Source organism: Bicyclus anynana, chromosome 13, assembly GCF_947172395.1.
Source record: "Bicyclus anynana chromosome 13, ilBicAnyn1.1, whole genome shotgun sequence".
NCBI classification, from domain to species: domain Eukaryota; kingdom Metazoa; phylum Arthropoda; class Insecta; order Lepidoptera; family Nymphalidae; genus Bicyclus; species Bicyclus anynana.
The window spans coordinates 14,388,147-14,412,232 of NC_069095.1; the positions used below are offsets into that span (position 1 = coordinate 14,388,147).

The window sequence follows — 24,086 nt, forward strand, 5'->3', positions numbered from 1 at the left end:
ATTATGTATTGTTGTATTGACACGTACAATGCACACCAAAAATTTGATTTCTGTCATTCATTGAAACACTTTGTTAACATTTGAAATATATTATTTAGTAAAAAATCTGATGCCCCAGAAGTATGATACTTATTTTATCGTAATTTACCTTTATAATGTATATGTATAATGTATAGTAATATAATACCTGTATAAAAATCAGAATTTCACGTCTTTAATATATTTGTATATTTTTTTTAATGTATATTATTGTTATTTAAATGATTAAAAAAATGTAATTGTTAGATCTTTAAAACTTATTGTTTTATTTTATTCTCTGTCTCTCCTATATCGTAACTTTTTTACCAAACTTTTATGAACATGGCAATGGGACCAAGTGGGGAGTATACCCTTTAAAACGAAAAAAGAATTTTTGAAATCGGTTCAGGCGTCTTCTTCTCCTCTTTTTTGAAGTCGGTTAAAAATCATAGGTTAAATTTTGTTGGAAAAATTTGCATCGCAAAATTCTTTAAAAACGAAATATTTTTGTATGGATAAAAATAAGTTTTTCAGGGTTCCGTAGATTATGTAAACACTTTAAAACCTTATAATGCAAAAATAGCGATAGCAATACACACTATCACTATCACATACTGTGGGATAGACGAATGTTTAAATGCTATTTCTGTGGAAAGATCCAACGCGTAACAATACAGAGGTAGGTACGTAGACCGGGAAAAATGGAAATGGAGGAGGCCTTTACCTACACCCTTAGGTTAGGTTCCGGTAAAAATATAATTCATTAATATATAATTCATTAATACAGCAATATGCTGAGCTAGGACCTTTTTCTAGGTTATGCCACATATCGCAGGGTATTATTCTTAAATAATTGTGATGTGTGGCATAATGTAGTAATAAATATATTTTCTTTCTTTCTTTCTTCTTTCTTTCTTAATAAAAATACACCATAGATTTATGAAAAAATACTAATTATTAAACGAGTAGGTAACTTAAAAATGTTAATTTAAAACAACTAGCACTTTTTTTCGAGATTATTCCTTAAAAGTCGATTTTTCATTTATAGCCCTCGGTATGAAAAACATATATGGACAGTAAAATTCGATGAAAGAATGACACTTTTCAGGCGTTTCTATTGACACCTATTTAGACAGCCGATCTGAAACAGTAAACTCAATTCGTGTGTCGGAGCTGGCACACACTTTTTTTTATTCTGTATAAGTTAGCCCTTGACTACAATCTCACCTGACGGTAAGTGATGATGCAATCTAAGATGGAAGCGGGCTAACTTGTTAGGAGTAGGATGAAATCCACACTCCTTTCGGTTTCTACACGACATCGTACCTTAACGCTAAATAGCTTGGCGGTACGTCTTTATCGGCCAGCCACCCAGCCAGACCTGGACCAATTAAGAAAACCTCAATCAGCCCAGCCGGGAGTCGAACCCAGGACCTTTGTTTTGTCCGGCTAAATCCACCGCGTATACTACTGCGCCACGGAGGCTTTCAGACGGCCACGGACTCCACGGAACTGGAACAATGGAACATAAAATGCTTATTTATATATTTTTATTCACATATGTATTCTGTACTATTATCCAAATTACTCAGTAGCCAAACGGCATTGACTTAATAACCTTGAAATAGTGATATTTTTTATAATTTATTTATGAGTTGATAGCGAAATGACTGATAATGTGAATTTATTTATGAGATGTAATATCTTACTTCACTAACATTTGGTGGATGTAAGGGGTTTAGCGGAAAACCTATTTCCGTATTGTTGTAAAATAATTTTAATAAATAAACTATTATCTGTCAAACTGTTGTAAATAAAAAAAAATATTTGAATAGAAGTTATCATGGAGGAGAAAACGTCGAAGGAGGAAAAAGAGAGAGTGAGTTTTGACACGATCCTGCAGAGAGAGATCGGGGAGATAGGCTGGTTCCAGCTGCGCCTGCTGTCGTTGGCCGGGCTCGTGGTGGTGTTCATAGGCTGGGCCAACTCGGAGTACCTGTTCACTACGGCTCGGATCCCCACCAGGTAAGCACAAAGTCAAGTTTATCAAAACTGCATAAGTAATTGGTGTGTTTTTATCGTTCTTATTATAGGTGCTTTTGAAAACCTTGAAAATATAATAACTTTATCAAAAGGGATGCAAGGAGTCGCTGAGTATAAGCCTTTCAAAATCGAGGTGACTAGAAGTCAAAGAAAATCTAAGTAGAACTAAGTAGAGATATGTGGTTGCCTGGAGCGATGGTGACTTTTTCCCTGTGAAACGATCTCATACTCTGAAGGAGTTCTGGGTTGATGATGGTCATCATACATACTGGATAGAAATACTATAAATACGAAAGTAATTCTGTCTGTCTGTAATCTTTTCCCGGCTGAGCCGCTGTACAAAATCTCAACTAAATTGGTACAGCGGCTTAGTTGTGTTAAATTGGACCCTAGAGCAGAACATGGACTACTTTTTATCTCGAAAATATCTCCAAATCCCGTGATATTCGTAAAATTGAAATTTCACGCAGAGTCGCGGAGTTTCAGGAGATAAAAGACTCTATTGATTGATTTCTGGGGAATTTACAGATGTCTTATCCCGGAGTGTGAAGGCCAGGAAGCTGCGGAGTTCTTCCCGGCGTGGCTGCTGCACGCGGTGCCGGCGGCGGGCAGCGGCTTCGACAACTGCCACCGCTACCGGCCCGCCAACAGCACCAGCTACATACACGAAGACTGTCCGAAGGAGAGTTTTAGTCGAGATCGCATACGATGCGAGGATTATGTGTACCAAAATACTGACACCGTTGTTTATGACGTGAGTATTTTAATAGTCCGGGATCCGTAAAACATTTTTTACAACTCATTACTGTCAAGTAAATTTTTCGTGAGTTATACTGACTGAGTTATAGTGAGTGGTAACTCAGTTAGCTAACAGAATCAAGAATTATCGTAAATAAAGAAGTTGATCGTCTCATCGAGATGAAGAAAAAATTACTTACGAAAAATTTACTCCGGCTAGGAGAGCCACACTACGGGAGGAATGGCGACGGACAGTGAGGCTTGCCACCACACCCAAATGACCACCACGACCACTCTGTCAAGAGTGTAACGACAAAGAAGAAGAATGTTATTCTTGTTGTATGTTCTAGTTCGGCCTGGCCTGCGACGAGTGGCGCCGCACGCTGATCGGCTCGGCGCGCACGCTGGGCATGTTGGCCGCGCTGCCCATCACCGGCTTCGTGTCGGACCGATTCGGGCGCCGCGCCGCCGTACTGCTGACCGGCGCCAACGCCGCCTGGCTGGGCCTCGTCAGATGCTGGGCCTACACCTACGTTGGCTTTGTCATGTCAGAATTTGCGGAGTCTGTGTTCGGCGCGGGGGGATTTTCGAGCTCGTTTATTCTTAGTGAGTTTTACAATACAATATAATAATTGATTATTATCAGTCTATTTTAACAGCCACTAGAACTTAGATCAATCACGCGGGTTGGCGGGAGTGATAAAAAAAAAATAACACTATCTCAAAACCGGGTTGATAATATTAACTGAAAATTTCTTAGAATAAAGAAAAACTCAGATAGCCCGACCCAAGATTCGAACCCTTCTTCAGGACTACATCTAAAAAAATAAAAAAAAAGACGAAGAAATAATTCAAATAACATTTTTTAAGTTGACGAAAAAATAATTTTAATTGTTATTAGTCATGTTAGCAATATAGATATTGCTATGTCATTGATGCAGGTGCAATTTTGTGCATAATGTTGTTTATGATTTTGACAGTTATGGAAATGACCGGACCCAAGTATCGAGTGATAGCTGGAGCGATCCTCAACACCTTCTTCGCCATCGGACAAATATCGACAGGACTGATCGCATGGGCCGTGCCCAACTGGAGGAACCTCACGCTGGCTCTGTACGCGCCGCAGTTTGTAGTCGTTATATATATTTGGATCATGCCAGAGTCTGTGCGCTGGTATCTAAGCAAAGGGCGATACGAAGAAGCGGAGAAAGTATTAAAAGCAGCGGCGCGGGCTAATAAAAAGCAACTTTCAGAAACATCTTTAAAAGCTTTAAGACGTGCTAATGAAGAAGAAAAGATATTAAGAGAACAGCAGACAGCAGAACGACTCAACGAGCCGTGGTTACCGGTCCTGGTTTTCAGGCACAAAGCGATTCTGCTGAGGACAATCGTGTCTCCAGTGTGGTGGATCGCCCTGACTTTCGTGTACTACGGCCTGTCCATCAACTCGGTGAACATGGTGGGCAACAGATACCTGAACTTCGTGCTGGTGTCAGCGGTGGAGGTGCCGGGCTACTGGAGCGCGGTGTTCCTGCTGGGAAGGGTTGGCAGGAAGCCGGTGCTCGTTGGCGCCTACTGGACGTGTGCGTTGTGCCAGATCGCGTACATATTTATACCGGACGGTAAGATAACTATTCTTTTGAATTTGACGTAAAGATAGCTAAAATTATTTAAAATTACAATGTTCAACTACATTTAATAACAATTATTATTAGCACCGTTATTATCTGTATTATTATTATATAGAGATTTGATTGTCTGTTTGTTTGTTGGTTTGCATTGAATAGGTTCGTGTGCGTTCGAGCTGTCCACGTTTCTTGTTGTGTAATTCTTTATGGGTTACTTAGTATAGGCGGGGAGAGTGACTTGAGTGGAAAAGGGTAGTGTTTGTATACAGTCAAAGGTACCTTTAACCCTACACACAACGTTCACAAGTACGACACTTCATTCGAGGTCATTCTCTGCCATTCTAGGCAAGTGTTGTAAATCATAATCTTTGTTCGACATTAGTTTTCTTAAATTTGTAATCACTTTTGAGTCCTATAACACGTCTGCTACGAGCAGTCTTTAACTAAACAGGTAAAGTTCAGTATCTTTTAATTGTTATTATAACATGATAATCTTCAGATAGAATAAACGAATGTGGGTAACTAAAAAAAATATCCCGCAACCTTTAATTTGTAAGTCATTCAAATTGTTAGCCTTTATTCTTAATTAATTTCGAACAGCGAATTCTATTTTAATAACGTAATTTATGAAAATTATTTTGTTTGTAGGTCTCGACAACGTGTCCTTGGTTATTTACCTAATCGGCAAGTATAGCATCTCCATGGTGACGACAGCCTTATACGTGTACACGGCCGAGCTGTACCCCACCAGGTACAGGCACAGGCTGTTCGCGTTCTCGTCCATGATCGGACGAGTTGGCTCCATCGTGGCGCCGCTGACTCCGGCTTTCGTGAGTAGCTCTTTGTCATTTGTATTAAATTACAATATGTGCTTAAGGCTTATCCAGCTTGGCATACCAAAACATTCAGTTGACTTTATTTCCTAGGAAGAGAGAGTGATAATAACTTCACTTAGGTATATAGTTTAAAAAATAATAGGTGTAACTATAATAATTATGGTGGATATTATGCAACCTAATTTAGTAAAACTAAGGTTTTCAAGTAACTTACGAGTAGAAGCCAGCAAAGGTGTGTATGACTAGATTTTCTGAAAGCTACTTAGTTGAAGAACAAGCAATCTGTACAATTTTGATACAGTCACTTCCCCGTGTCTCGGTGAGCACGTTGTTATAATTAACATCTAGTAGTGGTTGTTAATAAATTTAAGATTATCACTCTAAACTCGTCAACCCACATTGAAGCAGCGTGGTGGGTTCAAGTTTCATATCCCCTCCTAAAAGAAGTCTAGGTCTGTAGTTGGCCATTAAAATAGGCTGATGATGATTGTTGTGCAGGGGTCTGCGGTGTGGGTCAGCTTGCCCTTCGTGATGTTCGCGGCGCTCGCGCTGCTGGCCGGAGCCCTGGTGCTGCTGACGCCGGAGACGCTGGGCACCAGGCTGCCCGACACCATGGAGGAGGCCTCCAACATTGCCAACAAGAACTGACTTCATTTATTCTTAAGACTGTTTAATATTAGATTCGTTTTCTTGTATAAGTATCATTAGTAAGTACCTGCCTTTGTAAATTGATAAAAGCAAAATGTCATTCATCACGAAATATCGAAAACCGGATAAAAGGTACAAGGATAAAATTTGGCAGGGAGGTGGTTAGTTTTTTAGGTATTTAGTTAGTAGACGTCCGCTAATGGTAGTCGTCCACAAATCCGCATAAACTGATTTTATACTCTTCCTTGAATTTTTTATTTTATTCGTTACAAATTAGCCCTTGACTACGATCTCATCTGATGTTAAGTGATGATGCTAATGATTTATGATGGAAGCGGACTCACTTGTTAGGAGAAAATTCACATCTTATCGGTTTCTACACGACATCGTACCGATACGCGTTTAATATCGCTTGGCGGTACGTCTAGCCACGGCCGAAGCCACTCACCAGCCAGACCTTGACCAATTTGGAAAACTCAATTTGGAAGAACTACGTAATATACAAAATATAAAGCCTATATTTTATATGTCCACCAAGGCAAGTGTGCAATCAAATTAAATGAGTTAACAAAATTGATACTCGCTTGTTGGGATCCATGACGTCGATGTGGATCGAGCTCTTCAAGCGGAGTTGTGAGGAGTGACGAGAGTGAAGGCATTGCTGCTGCGCCTGGAGAAGGTTGCTTGTTGATGCTGTACGATGATTAATTAGCTACTAATTATTTTTAATAGTGCGATGCACACTGTTCGCAACAATAATTATGTTAAAGTACCTATCATTTTTATAAAAAAACAAACCAAGTGCGTGTTAGGCCGCGCACAGTGTAGGGTTCCGTAGTTTTATGCCACCAAAGCCGACTTACATAGAAAGGTGGTTTTTGGTTATTCGTAGATAACTCTTTAAATTTTGATTCCAAGTTAGCTGTGATACTTACAATACTTCATATATTATACCACAGTTTTGTGATTTATTCATGTGTTACCATAAACAACCATTTAGCTGACACAGGATAATTAATAGCTTAATTTAAAATAGCACCTTCAACCTTTTTAAAATTACAAAAAAAAACCCTAAATCGAAAAAATATAATTCAACATTTTTAAAGACCCATCGAATGACACACACTTGGGCTAAACGAAAATAAAAATCATTCTAACTTTATATCCTACCCTAAAAAATATTTATTTAACGACATTGACATACTTAATGTTCATACTAAGCTAACTTGCAGCTAGTTCTACAGGATACATAATTAGTTCTAGTACTAGTACTACAATGTCTCAGATAGACCGCGGATGGACAGACGGACATAGGACACATTCTTGTAGGTTCGCTACAGTAGGGACTACGGAACGCCAAAAACAACGATCCGGTTGAGTTTTTAGCAAGTTAACATAAATATTTTATGACCGTGTATTACAGTCACATCACACACAGAATAAATAATATTCGTAGTAAGTACTTCCTCCCCCGTATTCTCTGAATTTTCAAACTTTACCCCTTACCTTTACCTTACCTCTTTAAAATATTAGTTTAGATGTATTAATTTACTAACCAAAATATCACGACATAACCAGACAAAGTGCAGTGTTGGTCGTTTCCCGCTAGATGGATCGACGACATCAACTGGGATTCAGGGAACCGCTGGATGCTGGCGGCCCGATGTCGCGGTGATTGGAAGTTTTCACTTAAGGCCTACGTCCTTCGGCTGATAATGACCATGGTCTAAACACGAGGGACCCTTTACACTTGCTACCTCACAAAGCAACCACGATCTTATACTTCACAGTAGCTGTAGTTATTTACCTGTGGTAGAAGCATGAGCTACTCGTAACTTTCAGCTACTATACATTGAAGAAGGTGATCACAGGCTCGTAATGTGAACCATAGCTCTTTAAATTATACAGCTTTTTAGTTTATGAATATAATCGTCTAATTACGGAAAAACCGATCTTCATACGTTTTACCGTTTCGAATCGATTCAATTTACATGAATGTGTCTGTAGCCTCATTTCTTATTTTGCGAATGCCTTCACGATTAAAAACTGTTATCTTTACAAGTGAAATATACCAATATCAATAAACGTACGTAAGGATATTTTAGTCGCTACATTGATCTGCAGTCGGGGAGACGTGCTGCGGAATGTTCATTAATAGAATGGTCAATATTTGAAGATGGAGACGGAAATCAAAGAGACGCATGAACTGTTCGAAGTGCCTAAGGCTAACGTGAGCTTGGACGCTGTGCTGATAGCAGCTGCGGGGCAGTTCGGGCGGTACCAGAGGCGCATGCTGGCGCTGGCGGCGCTGCTGGCCATGTTCACGGCATTCTCGGGCATGGAGTACGTGTTCACCACGGCCAGAATTAACACCAGGTACTTAACGTTTCACTGACTTACATTTGAACAAGATGCCACTTTATTGCCAATTTGTTGTTGGTCAATTATGAGTATATAACTTTGACGGGGAATATGGTACTAGATGAGAATGATATTACAGGGATGCTGCACATTTAAGCCCATTTTGTTATCTTTATGAGAAGTATATAATATATACGAAGAATGTCATAAAAAGAAAACGTTGTAATGGAATTTTCTTAGGAACTCACTTCTTATCATATACACTTAATCTTTACTGTTTTGTATTAATTTTTAGCAGACTCAGAGGTGATTACAAAAATAAGAAAACTAATGTCGGACAAAGGTTATGATTCACAACATTTAAATCATATTGTAACCAAAATAAGACCCTAGAATGGCATAGAATGACTTTAAGTGAAGTCACGCACTTGTGAACTCCTAACTAACTAGGTTTTCCACTCAAGTCACTCTCCCCGCCTATCCCAAGTAACCCATAAAGAATTACACAACAAGAGATCTGGACGACTCGAACGCCACGAGCACACCGAAGCCGTCCTTTCCGCAAGTCATTGCAACGCAGCGATAACACATTAATCTTTACTGTTTTTACGCTTTTTTAGTACACGCTTTTTTAGAGATAAAAGTTTACGCAGTTTATGTCGGTTTCCGGATGATGGTGAAGTAAGACTGTTTATTAATCCAGATGTTTCATTCCGGAGTGCGAGAGCTCGGTGGTGGAGTTCTCCCCCCCGTGGCTCGTGCGCGCCGTGCCCACCACTGACGGCGCCGCCGCCAGCTGTCAGCGCTTCCAGCGCGCCAACAGTACGCGCGACGCGTGCACCGACGCCAGCTTCGACCGCAGCGCCACCGTCGCCTGCTCGGACTACGTGTATGAGGCCAACAACACCATTGTTTACGATGTGAGTACCCTCAACAGAATCTTTATCATAGCATATATTACCGTATGACTCAATTCTCTTTTCAGATTCCTATTTTTAATTTCTTTTGATGGTATTAAATATTTTTTTGCAACTAAAAGTTTCAATATGCTGTACCGTGATTTTTAGCAAATAGTTGCGCAGATAAATCGCGTAGATCTGTAAAACCATGAGACATCAATAACTTCTTCACCTGATCGTGCAATTGATAGGCTTCTTAGTGTGACCGCAGTAGCATCACTGGTGGGGTATGGGAGCGCCAAGGCTATGTCTGAATAGAACCTTAAGTCTAGGTGAAGAGTAGGGACAGTGTGACTCTCTAGGAATATCTACCTAAGACATTCAGACCCATGAGTTTTGCGAGCTGAAAGAAAAAAATTAGAATTGATAATTGTGGCTAATATACACGTCTATATGACGTGGGAGATCGGGGATTTATATTATAGTAATACTTATCCATTAATGCAGGTCAACCTATCAGTAGCGCCATCTAGTTATTCATATCGGAACGAATGTGTTTCAGTACGGCCTAGCGTGCGACGAGTGGCGGCGCTCGTTCGTGGGCGCGGCGCACACGACGGGCGGGCTGCTGGCGCTGCCCATCACGGGCTACGTGTCGGACCGCTGGGGGCGCCGCGCCGCGCTCGTGGGCAACGCGGTGAGCACGGCGGTGGTGGGCGTGGCGCGCTACTGGTGCGCGAGCTACTACAGCTTCCTTGTCGCTGAGATCTTCAAGGCTACGCTCGGAGGCGGGGTTTTCTCCTGCGCGTATTTATTGGGTAATACCATAGAATACATAATATTACTATACTAAGTTACTGACATCAGAAAGGGCAATTAAATTTTTTAGAAGTTGTGAATTACATCAAGCATACCCTATATGCACACATGCGACTTCCAAAAGCCTTTCCGAATGATAATGATTTGTTTAGCATGCTGCGTTTGCAAAATACTAAGTCAGCATTTGGCTGGTTACAGGATTTGGTATATTTTTACTTTATCGACAATTCTGGGAGATTTATTTATTTAACTGCTTTATTTTTAATTTTAATATTTTAAAGGATATTAACAATAAATAATAATTATTTATTTCAGCTTACAATTCCATAGATTGTTAGTACATTAGTAATATTTTTATCTTACTTATTAAATTAGTATAGTTAGTAATATAATTTTAAGTAATAGTAATTTTATTATATCTTAAACAATCTAACATAAACGCCCTATAGCTACTTCCACTCAGTGGCCTAGTATCGAACAGTCGGGCCTAGCAGCCAACCAATAAAATAAAACCATCATGATGATATTATAAGTTTTTAAGACTTTTATATAATTTTTCAGTAATGGAATTGGTGGGACCTAAATACCGAGTGACAGCGGGTGCCGCCTTGAGTACGTGCGTGTCGTCGGGACACATCGTGCTGGGTGCTCTTGCCTGGGGCGTGCCCAATTGGAGGCATCTGATCCTCATTCTGTACGTCCCACACTTTCTGTTCATATCATACTACTGGATCATGTCGGAATCAGTACGATGGAACATGAGCAAGGGCAGGTATAAAGAAGTTGAAGATTTCCTCAGGAAAGTAGCGCGAGTAAATAAAAGAGAGTTAAGTGAAAAATTGCTGCAAGAATATAAAGAGAGCACAGATGCGGAAAATAAGTTAAAAATCTATGAAAAACAGTATAAAAATGAAGAACCTTGGCTGATAGTACTAGTGTTTCAGAATAAAGAAATATTAAAACGATGCTGCATAGCGCCGATATGGTGGATCACTTTCACGTTAATTTATTACGGGTTGAGCATAAACTCAGTTAACATGGCCGGCAATCGGTACCTAAACTTGATGGTGGTAGCAGCGTCAGAGATACCAGGGTACTGGTTAGCATTGTTATTAATGGATAGAATTGGAAGAAAACCTGTGCTCATTGGTGCTTTTTGGACCTGCGCCGCTTGCCAACTTACTTATATATTCCTACCTAAGCGTAAGTTGATTGTATTCTGTAAAAATAAACTTCGCAATAAACATTTATTTTTACCTTGTGAAATTAAAACACGATGTCATTTTATGTTAAGGTTTCTTTTTAAACTAATGTGTGTTGAAATATTCTTTACTGATCTTCTATCATTGCAGATATGTACGCAATCTCTTTATCGGTTTACCTCGTCGGCAAGTTCAGTATAGCGATAGTGATGATGTCCCTGTACTTATATACCGCGGAGATCTTCCCCACGAAGTATCGGCACAGTTTACTGGCTTTCTCCTCCATGATAGGAAGGATCGGCTCTATTATCGCTCCCCTTACACCGGCATTTGTACGTATTCTTTCACATGAATGAATCAATTTCGTATCTCAAGGTACTATATAATCATCAAATTGATCTTTTCAGGGAGTAACAATTTGGCATCACTTTCCTTCAGCGTTGTTCTGTGGGTTCGCATTGGTGTCTGGTGCCTTGGTCTTCCTCGCACCGGAGACACTGGGCACTAAGCTACCGGATACGATGGAAGAGGCTTCTTTGATTGGAACTAAGAAACCAAAATAATGTTCATGCAAATATTACAACGCCTGTTCCTAGCCGACTAAATGACGCACTAGTGTAAGTCTGTATTCTAAAAACATCATCGATTTTAAGAATGAATTCGAATTTAATTTTTCTAAGCAGATTTTTTATTAAATTATTTAAGTAATAAATAAATGTACCTATTGTTTCATATTTTGTTGTTTGTTCTGAAATATTCTTTTAGATTTAATGAATGATTTCAAAAATAATTGATTCCAGAAACTCCAAATCCATGTATCATTATTATTATTAGCTACGAATGTTTTACAACGGGCTATGTAATGACATTGATCTTATCTTCAATGCAGATGTATCTGTTATCCCACTGATATCATCATCAAGTGTATTGATAATTAAAAAAAAATTAAAATATGCGTATAAAAAGGTTAAACTTTGTCGTTAAATAGACGTGCAGAGTTTATGGTCTGTATGTTGAATAAAATAACCAAAAATTCAAGTTCAAAACCTTTTTTTAAGTTTTTTGCCTGTCTGTGGTGTTGTAATTTTAATCTACTAATATACTAAATAGATTATAATGGGATAAAATACATATTGGGGCATCAAGTTTTGTTTCATCAAGGTTAATCGTATAAAAGGAAACGTTCATTTTGCAGATGTGGTTATCTGATATGATAAAACAACAACTGCAACTGCAGTTGACAATCATTTGTATATCGCATCTAATCAAATTAGTTTTATCTTTATCATCAAAAATACTATCTTCTTGATAGTCTGATAAGTATTTAAAGTCTGTCAAAGTTAATAAATGTTATCGTGTACAAACGAGAGATTCTCGCTCAGATAGTTGCAGGTCATCGAGTGATGTAAATAGATATTCTATATAACATGGCTACACGCAAGCATGGAGCAGATGATAATTTTAGTAATAAAGATCAAACGAAGAAGGTAAACCTAGACACAATTCTTATCGAAGACATTGGACAGTTCGGGATGTACCAGTTCCGGATATTGTTATTAACAGTTGTATTCGTTATATTGACAGCCTTTTCTGCTATGGAGTTCGTATTTACTACGGCCAGAATTAATACAAGGTAATCTTTTACTAAATTTCACCAAATTATTTTTATGGCACAAACATGCCCCAATTTGTGAAGGCTGATGGATAGTCAGCCCATGCTCCTACGATAGGTAAATTCTGTAGCTCATTGTTGAGTTTGGACCGTATTTGGCTTTGAAAGGTAGCAGATTTCAAAGCTCCGGATCCTCAATTGTCCTTGAAGGAAATGTATTTTTTTATATCTTCTATGGGATAGCATAAGTGATCTCCAAATCCGTTAGCTTTCTGGCAACTCTTTGGTTTAAAAGAGCCTTTCTGTCGACTTGGGATATGATTTCTCATTTTATGCCGAGGAAAATATGATAAAATTCACTTTATAATTGGAGAGTCACCACAGTTTAAACTCACTAATTGTCTATCGCACACTCCTACAGGCTGACAAAGTGTCACACTTCTTAAAATTAGTATTTCTCGCTATTGCAGGCTCTCAGGTTATTATCTAATTTGAGATACATAAACCTAGGTTACTAAAAAGCTTCAAAAAATTAGAATTTTAATTTTACGTTTTATTAATTATCACGTTTTAATAAATTAGTCTATAGTATTAACTATAGACTGTGTTTTGCATGTATTTAATGTAGATGCCTCATTCCGGAGTGCGAGGATATAGAAGAAGCAGATTTTTTACCTTCATGGATTTCAAACGCAGTTCCGGGCACAGACAGTTCAGTAGATGCCTGCCACCGGTACGACTCTCTGAACATCAACACAAGCATCGCCGAGTGCCCCGCGGAGTGGTTCGATCGACACGTGATCGTCAAATGTTCCAATTATGTGTATGAAAACTCGGATACTGTAGTCCATCATGTGAGTTTCTAAAGTTTTGTCATCATCCCGATTACTAATGTTTCACTGATTGATGCAGGATATGTTTCTCTTATTAGAAGTAGATTTAAATATTTCAAAATTTTGTGTGTAATCTACACAAAACGAAGGTTATAACTTATTTAAAACATTTAAAAACTGAATTTTTGGGGTTTGAAGTTTATTGATGTTCTCTCGATCTCATGTTTAATATTTCCGTAAAAAGTGCAGGCCACAAGTGTGTGTGGAAGTTCATGACCTTATGATCCGTAGCCCACTAACAACTAAAGTAACACCGAAAAATTTACAGCAACAATAATATATTTTTCAGTTTGGATTAGCATGCAATGAATGGGGACGGACAATTATCGGGTCAGTTCAAACCTTCGGAGGTCTCGTGTCTTTGCCCATCACGGGCTTCATCTCCGACCACTGGGGCCGGCGCTTCGCCCTCAGCTGGAACGCTATCAACATCGCGTGGCTCGGCATCGTGCGCTACTGGATCGACAACTACTACTGGTTCATTGCTGTTGAGATCATCAAGGCCGTGCTCGGTGCTGGTGGCTTCTCTTGCGCTTATATCTTAGGTTAGATTTGACTCTCTATGCCTGTATGTTTAACACAAATCAAACAAATCCAATTGATGATGTAAATATTCTTACAGTAATGGAATTAGTCGGGCCCAAGTATAGAGTTCCCGCAGGGGCAACAATAAACACATTTTTCTCGGTCGGACAAATTATTTTGAGTCTCATCGCGTGGAGAGTACCTTACTGGAAGAATTTGATCCTCGCCCTGTACATTCCACAATTTATATTTATTTCCTACTTTTGGATCATGTCGGAATCGGTGCGATGGTATATGAGCAAGGGTCGGTATGATAAAGCAGAAGAGTTCCTCAAAAACGTCGCCCGAGTGAATAGGCGTGAATTGTCAGAGAAATCGATACAATTATTAAAAGAAAGCGCTGAATCTGAAAAGGTACAAGCATCTAGAGATTCGTCAGCACGAGAGCCTTGGCTAGCTGCACTAGTGTTCCGGCATAAAGTGATCCTCAGACGATGCTGCGTGTCTCCCGTCTGGTGGGTAGCGAGCGCCCTCATCTACTACGGCATGTCCATCAACGCTGTGGACTTGGTCGGGAACCGGTACATCAACTACGTGGCCGTGGCCGCGGCAGAGATACCCGGCTACTGGCTGGCTGTGCTGCTGATGGACAGAATCGGCAGGAAGCCTGTCCTCGTTGGCGCTTATTGGACGTGCGCTGCCTGTCAACTGGCTTACATTTTCACACCTGCTGGTAAAAAACTACAAAAATTCACACTTAAGAAATACTTAATAATATTGCCCTCCTTTAGTTGTACAGTCAAAATTTCATTGTACCGGATTAGAATAATTAAATTAATGTAAAAGTTTTAATGCTGCATGCCAAATACTTTTATGATACAAATTATCATTTGCATCATTAGACCCACCACCTTTATGTCGTACCACCAAATAAATACATTGTTGATTGGTTTATATTGTGTTTTAGATTTCCACGGAGCCATTTTGTCGACGTATCTGATCGGCAAGCTGAGTATAGCGATCGTGATGATGTCGCTGTACATCTACACGGCGGAGATCTACCCCACCAAGTACCGCCACAGCCTGCTGGCCTTCTCCTCCATGATCGGCAGGATCGGCTCCATCGTCGCGCCGCTCACACCTGCTTTAGTAAGTACTTTAATTTAATCTAATTCTGTACTTACCTTACCTTAATATTGTAATTAACTGTATACTGTAATTACCTTTTTGAAATAAACTAACGTAACTGGATCCTCTTCGATTTGCAGCGATACACAATATTAGTCCACCAGTGCTAGTGTTTCATTTCTACACGAACTTAATACAGCAGTTTACCGAAATAAGTGATACCATAAGTCGATAATCAGATCAGACTCAACCTATTTAAAAATTGACGAGAGGTAGAAATGGAAAGTACCTACTTTTAATTATACGTTAAGTGTTACCACTTATAGTTACAACAAAACATTGCTAACTACAAAGAGTTAATGTGAGTCATCAGAAGTTTGATTAATACCTTATTAGCTGTATTTGGACCTTAAAATTATTCATTTACACTTAGTGTGTGCACACGTACATTTATGTAAATCTACTAATTTATTATTCTGAACTATCTAATCTATCAATCTATATATCTAACTAACTAGATATCTTTGCTACAGGGAGCCTCGATTTGGCAGTACTTCCCTTCCACGCTGTTCTGTGTGTTCGCGCTAGTGGCCGGCGCGCTGGTGTTCCTCGCGCCGGAGACTCTGGGCACCAGGCTGCCCGACACCATGGAGGAGGCTTCTGTCATTGGTGTTCAAAGAAAAACTCATTAATCCGGACTGTATTTAAAATTGTGATTAAGTACTTTAATTATAAGTTGTACAAAAACTTTGTGTTGATTGGTTGATTTTTGATTATTACTATTTTTGATGAATAATAATTATTTTGTCTAAATTTAACCAATACATCGATAGCTTGCTGTTTAGCATGACCTTATTGTTTTTGAAATGACTTACTATTGGTACAATCCAGCGTAAATTTCTAAAAATAGCAATAGGTACATGCTCTACTTGGACCGAACGATATTATCACAGGTACACTATATATCAGGTATATCTATTGTAGCCAATTATTATGAAAAACTTCGGTCAACTCCTTAAGAAACTTTCGTTTGAGTGTTGGATCAAGTTCGGATACAGAAGTCAGTTTAGTTATTGAGACGGCGCGAATCGTGAAGGCATCCTCGGAGCCTTAGGCCGCGGTTGCTTGGGCACACAAAACACACCGGGCTTCCATTGCGGTTAAGGTTATCTTAAGTTTACTACGTATAGAATAACCGATATTTTCAAGATATGTATTTGCTAATTTATTTTTAAAGGCACATACCTAATGTAAAACAATTTTTGAAAGTGTCAATTGAACACATAAGTCAAGTAATGAGTTTATTTACAAAACAACTTTTAAGAATTACAATATTAGTCTGATAAGCTTAATCGTTTTTTAAAATGTCGAATGTAATGTTTGGAAATCTTTACAGGAGGTCTATCCCCAGCAGTGGAGGTCCATCGGCTGATAATGGTGATGATGACGATATCATGCTGTCCCGAGTTTGGACGCCTCCTCCATGGTGTCCGGCAGCCTGGTGCCCAGGGTCTCCGGCGTGAGGAACACCAGCAAGCCCGATGTGAACGCGAACCCGAGGAACAGCGCTGACGGAAAGTGATGCCAGATCGCAGCACCCTGGACATTAATCATATTCCTTAATATTAAAGGCTTCTTCTACGAATAAATCTTATATATAAGCGGTTAAAGCCTCTGTTTGCCGCCGATAGGTGATAGCTTATTGGTTATTCGTGTAACTGTACTAGCCAATGGGGAGAAGTTGTCAAGTTGAATAAGTCAAAGCGAAGCTTGGTTGAGTCCCAAGTATAGAACATATTGGAATAATAATAATAATAAATCATTATGATTAGTGGTTCTATTTGAAAGTTTTCGCCAGAGATCTGTCTATTGGACAGAGGCAGCTGACGCGTTTGAAGACCGAACACGGTAATCTAATTTCTTCCAAGCCCGAGTTATTAAGTGAGGTCGAGAAGTTCTATGGACAGCTATACACGACTACTCAGCAGCCTGTTGCCAATTTGGCTAAAGACCCCAGAGCCAAGTTGACCCGACACTATACCGAAGATATCCCGGACGTCAGCCTATACGAGATTAGTGTGGCTCTCAAACACCTGAAGAACAATAAGGCGCCAGGTGAGGACGGAATCACAGCAGAACTCCTGAAAGCGGGTGGAAAACCGATACTTAAAGTCCTTCAGCGATTGTTCAATTCCGTCATTCACGAGGGCACGACGCCTGAGGCGTGGCATAGGAGCGTGGTGGTTCTGTTCTTCAAAAAAGGTGACAACACCTTGCTGAAGAATTACAGACCCATCTCGCTGCTAAGCCATGTTTACAAATTGTTCTCGAGAGTCATCACGAATCGTCTCGCTAATAGGTTTGACGACTTCCAGCCTCCCGAACAAGCCGGTTTCCGAAAAGGCTTTAGTACCATAGACCACATCCATACGCTGCGGCAGGTTATACAGAAGACTCACGAGTATAACCAGCCACTTTGCTTAGCGTTTGTGGACTATGAGAAAGCCTTCGATTCGGTGGAAACTTGGGCTGTGCTAAGGTCATTGCAGAGATGCCGAATTGATTACAGGTATATCCAAGCGTTGAAGTGCTTGTACGAAAACGCCACTATGTCAGTCCGTATTCAGGATCAGACTACGAGGCCAATCCAGTTGCAGCGAGGAGTGCGTCAGGGAGATGTGATCTCTCCGAAGCTATTTACCGCCGCACTGGAAGACGTCTTTAAGCTTCTGGACTGGAGCGGACTTGGCATCAACATCAATGGCGAGTACATCACTCAACTGCGGTTCGCGGATGATGTAGTCATCATGGCACAGACTCTGGATGACCTTAGTACCATGCTCAATGACCTCAGCAGCGTTTCTCAACAGGTGGGCCTGAAAATGAACATGGGCAAAACAAAAATAATGTGTAATGCTCATGTATCGCTCCACCCAGTTATAGTTGAGAACGCTGCACTCGAAATTGTAGACGAATACATATACCTAGGACATATGATCCAGTTAGGTAGGTCCAATTTCGAGAAAGAGGTGAACCGTCGAATCCAACTCGGCTGGGCTGCATTCGGGAAGCTTCGCGACATCTTTTCGTCCGAAATTCCTCAGTGCCTGAAGACAAAAGTCTTCGAACAGTGCGTGTTGCCAGTGATGACCTATGGTTCCGAGACTTGGTCGCTAACTATGGGCCTCATAAGAAGGCTTAGAGTCACACAGCGGGCGATGGAACGAGCTATGTTAGGAGTATCTCTGCGTGATCGAATCAGAAATGAGGAGATCCGCAGAAGAACCAAAGTCACCGACATAGCTCAACGAGTTGCGAAGCTGAAGTGGCAATGGGCGGGGCACATAGTTCGAAGAGCCGATGGACGTTGGGGTCCCAAAGTGCTGGAATGGCGACCCCGCACTAGTAAGCGCAGTGTTGGCCGACCCCCCACCAGGTGGACTGACGACATCAAGCGAGTCGCAGGGATTCGCTGGATGCAGGCGGCTCAGTATCGTGATGTTTGGAAGTCCCTACAAAAGGCCTATGTCCTGCAGTGGACGTCCATCGGCTGATATGATGATGATGATGATGAGTGGTTCTATATGGTTCTTAAAGAACCGTTAGAATGGAATTATAAAACAAAACCTCTTGTAATAGTAGGCTCCTTACTCAGTACTACTTCGCTTCAGTGGAAGGCGTGAAAATAGTAGGTGTGTACTTCAAGTTTTCAAATATTCACAAAAGTTGAACTTGAATTTGGTACAATATTTATTTATACGCAGTCGGGTCAGATTTTTATTGTCGTTATCAACCCATATTCGGCGCACTGCTGAACTCGAGTCTCCTCTCAGAATGAGAGGGGTTAGGCCAATAGTCCAACCACGCTGACCCAATGCGGGTTGGCAGACTTCACACACGCAGAGAATTAAGAAAATTCTCAGGCATGCAGGTTTTCTCACGATGTTTTCCTTCATCGTGTGTCAATTTCTTAAAATGCACACAACTGAAAAGTTGGAGATGCATGCCCCGGATCGGATTCGAACCCACACCCTCCGGAATCGGAGGCAGAGGTCAAATCCACTGGTGGTATTACGGTTATTTTTATTGTATCTACTCTTTAATATTGTTTTTTTACTGCACTTAATACAGATTAGTCAAAATTATTATTAACTTGACTGACATAACATGTTCTTTATTAAGTGATTATTTCAAATAGGTAGTAGGTAGGTACTTAACTTAATGGAAATTTGGAATAATTTGATGTAACTCATAACACCAAATGTTTTAAATTATACGAGTATACTTATGGCTACCAGTTAATGATTCTTGTTTGCTGAACTACATACGCATAAAACTGTAATCTGAGATGGTACTTACAAATGCGGGTGTGAGCGGCGCGACGATGGAGCCGAGCCTGCCGATCATGGAGGAGAAGGCCAGCAGGCTGTGCCGGTACTTGGTGGGGTAGATCTCCGCCGTGTAGATTAGATGTACAGCGACATCATCACTATCGCTATACTGAACTTGCCGACGAGGTATACTGTCAGAGAGACGCCATACATATCTACGACAAAATTATTATGTTAAGATTTGGAAATTAAATTAAAACTTAGAAACAGAAGATTAATATTTTGTAGTAGTCTTAATTATTCGGACGGAGTATCAAAACCATCGTTTATAAACAAAATAACACTTCGCAGTCACAGAACATGCAAAGAACGTCCTACAAATTCTGTAGGATGTTCTTTGTACTTACTGTGACCAACCTGTGGCGTCAAGCACCATTTGTCTCTAACTACACTGGTAAACGAGGTCTATCACAAAATGGTCCACTACTACTGAACTATTGAGGTTCATAGCTATTAATTTATTGTTTTTTCTAATAGCGCCAATTAAGTTTATATTGTTGCCACTTACACCAATAACTGATTCGATTACGTTTATCTTTATTATATATCAAACAACTCTGTCACAGGGTCATCGTAAATACCTTTTACATAATTTAAGGTAAAATGGAATGAAGAAGGTAAAAACTTACTATCAGGTATAAAAATGTAAGCCAGTTGACACGCGGCGCAGATCCAGTAAGCGCCAATGAGTACGGGCTTTCTGCCGATTTTATCCATCAACAGTACAGCCAACCAATATCCGGGTATTTCTGACGCGGCTACTGCTATGAAGTTGACGTACCGATTTCCAGACATGTTGACAGAGTTGATGGACATGCCGTAGTAGACGAGAGCACTGGTGATCCACCAAATAGGAGACACGCAGCATCGTTTGAGGATTGCTTTATGCCTGAAAACTAACACAGGTAGCCAAGGCTCTCGTACTTTAGTACCTCCTAAAGACTCCTTCTGGCGTTTTTCCAATTCTGCGCTATCTTTAAACGCTTGTAACGACTTTTCTGACAACTCTCCCTTATTTACTCGAGCGACATCTCTTAGCAAAACTTCGGCTTCTGCGTACCGCCCTTTGCTCATGTACCATCGCACAGATTCCGACATAATCCAGAAGTACGAAATGACGACGAGTTGTGGAACGTACAGGGTCAGAGTCAAGTTCCTCCAGTGGGGCATAGCCCACGCGAGCAGCCCCAGCAATATTTGTCCGCACGAGAAGAATGTGTTTATAATCGCACCAGCAACCACTCTGTACTTCGGACCCACGAGTTCCATCACTGGAAAAAAATGCAGTACCTAACATGATTAGACTTCCATATAAATATAATAAAAAGCCGCCATAAAGGATAAAATAAAGTATTTTCCAACCTAATATATAGGCGCATGAGAAAGCTCCAGCACCGAACGTGGACTCGGCCACTTCAGAGATGAGGAACCCGTAGTAGTTGTTGGCCCAGTAGCGCAAGATGCCCATCCAAGCCACGTTCACAGCGTTCCAGCTGAGGGCGAAGCGCCGGCCCCAGTGGTCCGAGAGGAAGCCCGTGATGGGCAGCGAGGTGAGGGTGCCCACGGTGCGGATGGAGCCAATCAGCGTTCGACTCCACTCGTCACAGCCCAAATCATACTGCAGTACAAGAATAAATACTTAGTGATTTATTTAAAATTAAATTACAGTACTCGATATCATGTCATCATCATGATTATCCTTACCATCGGCAATAACCACTAAACACAGAACTTCAAAACAGAACGATTTTGAGCCGTTTGCATTCAGCGGCTACACACTACTCGTTCTTGATACCACGCTGTCCGGTGCAGGCTCGCCATTCCATTAGCTTGGGAACCCAACGGTGGGTTCTCAAGCTAATGGAACTCAGTTCAGTTCAAGTTCAGTGGGGAAGCTCTTCGGACTATATGCCCCACTCATTGTCACTTCGCGATGACACTATCGGTGACTTTGGTTCTTCTGTGGATCTCCTCATTAACCGACTTCCAAAAAGGAGGTTCTACGTTCGGCTGTATGTATGTTTTTTAGATACTCCAATCTCGCGCTGAGTGAATCTGAAGGCGCGCGCCTTCTTATGGAGCAACTATGTTTTAAATCCAGTCATCACTGACATTTGATTTAATCTCAGAATACAGTTTATTAATCGAAGGATTTAATATTATGTATTCTAATATTCTAATTGTCATATAACACATTCTTAATTCTTTATTGCTAGAAAATATTTATATAAATAGGGTATAATTTAAATATACAATTTTAAGGTATCAGCTCCAACTTCAACTTAGTAACTGAAGTTGAAATATCTAGCAAATATCATCTTAAGGTCCCGATTAAAGAAACATTAATAATTACAAGCTTTTCATTTATGCTTACTTCATAGACAACAGTATTTGTATTCTCATACACATGGTCAGAGCACGCGACGAGCGCGTCTCGGTTGAACCAATGCTGAGGACATTCGTCACTTGCAACTCGAGTATTGTTTGCTGAAGCGAAGCGCTGGCAGTTGTCGAAGGAACTGCCACTGGTTGGTACAGCGTTGGGAAGCCACACGGGAGAAAACTGCTCAGCCTTCTTGCCTTCGCATTCCGGGATCAAGCATCTGACTCATAAAGAAATGCTATTGAAAATAAATAATTCGTAATGATTAGATCATTTCTATGTACTCGTATTTTGCATCCATTGATGGAGGACAAATTGAAACTAGTTCGATCTAAGATTATAAAACCCGTGATGACCATTTAATTGTAAATTTTGTTTTTGTACGACCCTTTTTATAAAGCGGTTTCACCTAAAAAACACCCCGTTTCCGTGAGAATTTGAGAATAAAAATAATAGCCTTTGACACTCACAAATAGGCTTTCTAGTGGTAAAAGAATTATTAAAATCGGTTTAGTAGATCCAGACCCCCTATATCACCACAAACTTTACCTCTATATAATACTAGTATAGATGAATATGACTGTAAGGAAGACAAACTAAAATTAGGTTCCAAAGTTTACCTGGTCCCAATTCTGCCAGTAGTGAATATGTACTCCATAGCAGCAAACGCCGTAAATATTATGATCACAACTGCCAATATTAATATTCGTATCTGGTACTTTCCGAATTGACCGATTTCCTCAATTAGTATCGTGTCCAAGTTAATTTTTGGTTTGGAAACATCTTCGGTACTAACACTATTTGTTGCACTATTTTTTGAAACCATTTTAGTCTCTTATTTGTGGCGTATTTAGAAAGTAGACTTGACAATACGTGTATATTGGTGAAATAACCAGATCTTCAATAAAATTATACAACGCAGCGATAACTTATTGTAAAGATAGTATGTGTACTGCAAGTATTTATGTATTTGCTTTAAATTTTTCCATTATTTTATATTGAAAAGGACCATTAATTAAATAAAATTGTAAGAAGCATAAAACATAAATAATAAATATTTAACTAATAGTTAGCAGCTTGATAAATGATATGTCCTGCAGTGGACGTCCATCGGCTGATACATATGATGATGATGATGTGTATTTACTCGTACATAATTAATTTCGAAAATTTAGAAAATATTGTTTCCTATATTGTGTTGATAGGGTTGTTGTATTTGAAATACATCGATAAGAAACCTACATTTGAAAACTTGAAGTGTTAGATAATCGCAGGTGTGATCAATCGAAGTCTAGCTTTAAACCAGATAAGAGATGCATTGTAATTGAAGAGATAGATTAATGTAAAGTAGATAAATGGACAAACAATAGGGAGTTGCATATATAAGTAACGTCCGCTCAGTAGCCAGGCTTCTCGAAAGTTTCATACTGGTACATTTTCATACGAATATCAACATGGTAACAATAAGGTTCATAAACCACAATAACGCTAATAAGGACTATAAGGACAATTAGATCAGCGTTCTTCCGAGTTAGTGCTCCTTCCAATACCTTCTTTACATTTGCTAGCTCGTTGTCGTTTAAGCTAGATTTAGGTACTTGGGTCCTTTTAAATGATAAAATATAGACTATTTTTATTTCTTTCATAGTAAAATTGAACTGTCAGTCAAAAATGTCTTCTAAGTTATTATTTTTGTGTTATGAAATTGTATTGTATTCGAATATATTTATAATCCAGCTTTCGGCTACAAAAACGAGACCTATTCTTAATCTTTGCTCAACGGATTTTATGTTAAGATTCGGACAATCACAGAAAAGAATTTAAGGGAAGGTATTTTAACCGAAAGAAATTAAAACTTGCGTATGTATGTTCATTGTTCATAAATTTTGGAAAGTACAAATACAAATATATCTATTTAGATCTTAATATAAACGTAAAATGAAGTTGCTAAAAATACGAGTA

General features: G+C 39.7%; 3 protein-coding genes and 1 pseudogene across 3 annotated transcripts; 3 read left to right on the forward strand and 1 right to left on the reverse strand.

Moving 5' to 3' along the window:
• Positions 1-1,861: 1,861 nt before the first annotated feature.
• LOC112044182 (organic cation transporter protein-like) lies at positions 1,862-6,090 on the forward strand. The gene is made up of 6 exons (XM_024079935.2): positions 1,862-2,043; positions 2,590-2,815; positions 3,150-3,405; positions 3,780-4,421; positions 5,076-5,257; positions 5,762-6,090. Exons 1-6 carry the CDS (start codon positions 1,862-1,864, stop codon positions 5,909-5,911), a joined length of 1,638 nt encoding a protein of 545 aa, XP_023935703.2. The 3' UTR covers positions 5,912-6,090.
• A 1,997-nt stretch (positions 6,091-8,087) lies between these two features.
• Positions 8,088-11,301, forward strand: LOC112044186 (organic cation transporter protein-like). The gene is made up of 5 exons (XM_052885170.1): positions 8,088-8,287; positions 8,976-9,192; positions 9,734-9,989; positions 10,552-11,193; positions 11,285-11,301. The coding sequence occupies exons 1-5, from the start codon at positions 8,088-8,090 to the stop codon at positions 11,299-11,301; spliced, it is 1,332 nt and encodes a 443-aa protein (XP_052741130.1).
• A 1,032-nt stretch (positions 11,302-12,333) lies between these two features.
• On the forward strand, positions 12,334-16,109 carry LOC112044184 (organic cation transporter protein-like). The gene is made up of 6 exons (XM_024079937.2): positions 12,334-12,825; positions 13,433-13,658; positions 13,987-14,242; positions 14,320-14,955; positions 15,190-15,371; positions 15,884-16,109. The coding sequence occupies exons 1-6, from the start codon at positions 12,620-12,622 to the stop codon at positions 16,040-16,042; spliced, it is 1,665 nt and encodes a 554-aa protein (XP_023935705.2). The 5' UTR covers positions 12,334-12,619; the 3' UTR covers positions 16,043-16,109.
• Positions 16,110-16,596: 487 nt separating this feature from the next.
• LOC112044176 (organic cation transporter protein-like) lies at positions 16,597-23,083 on the reverse strand (annotated as a pseudogene).
• Between the last annotated feature and the right edge of the window lie 1,003 nt (positions 23,084-24,086).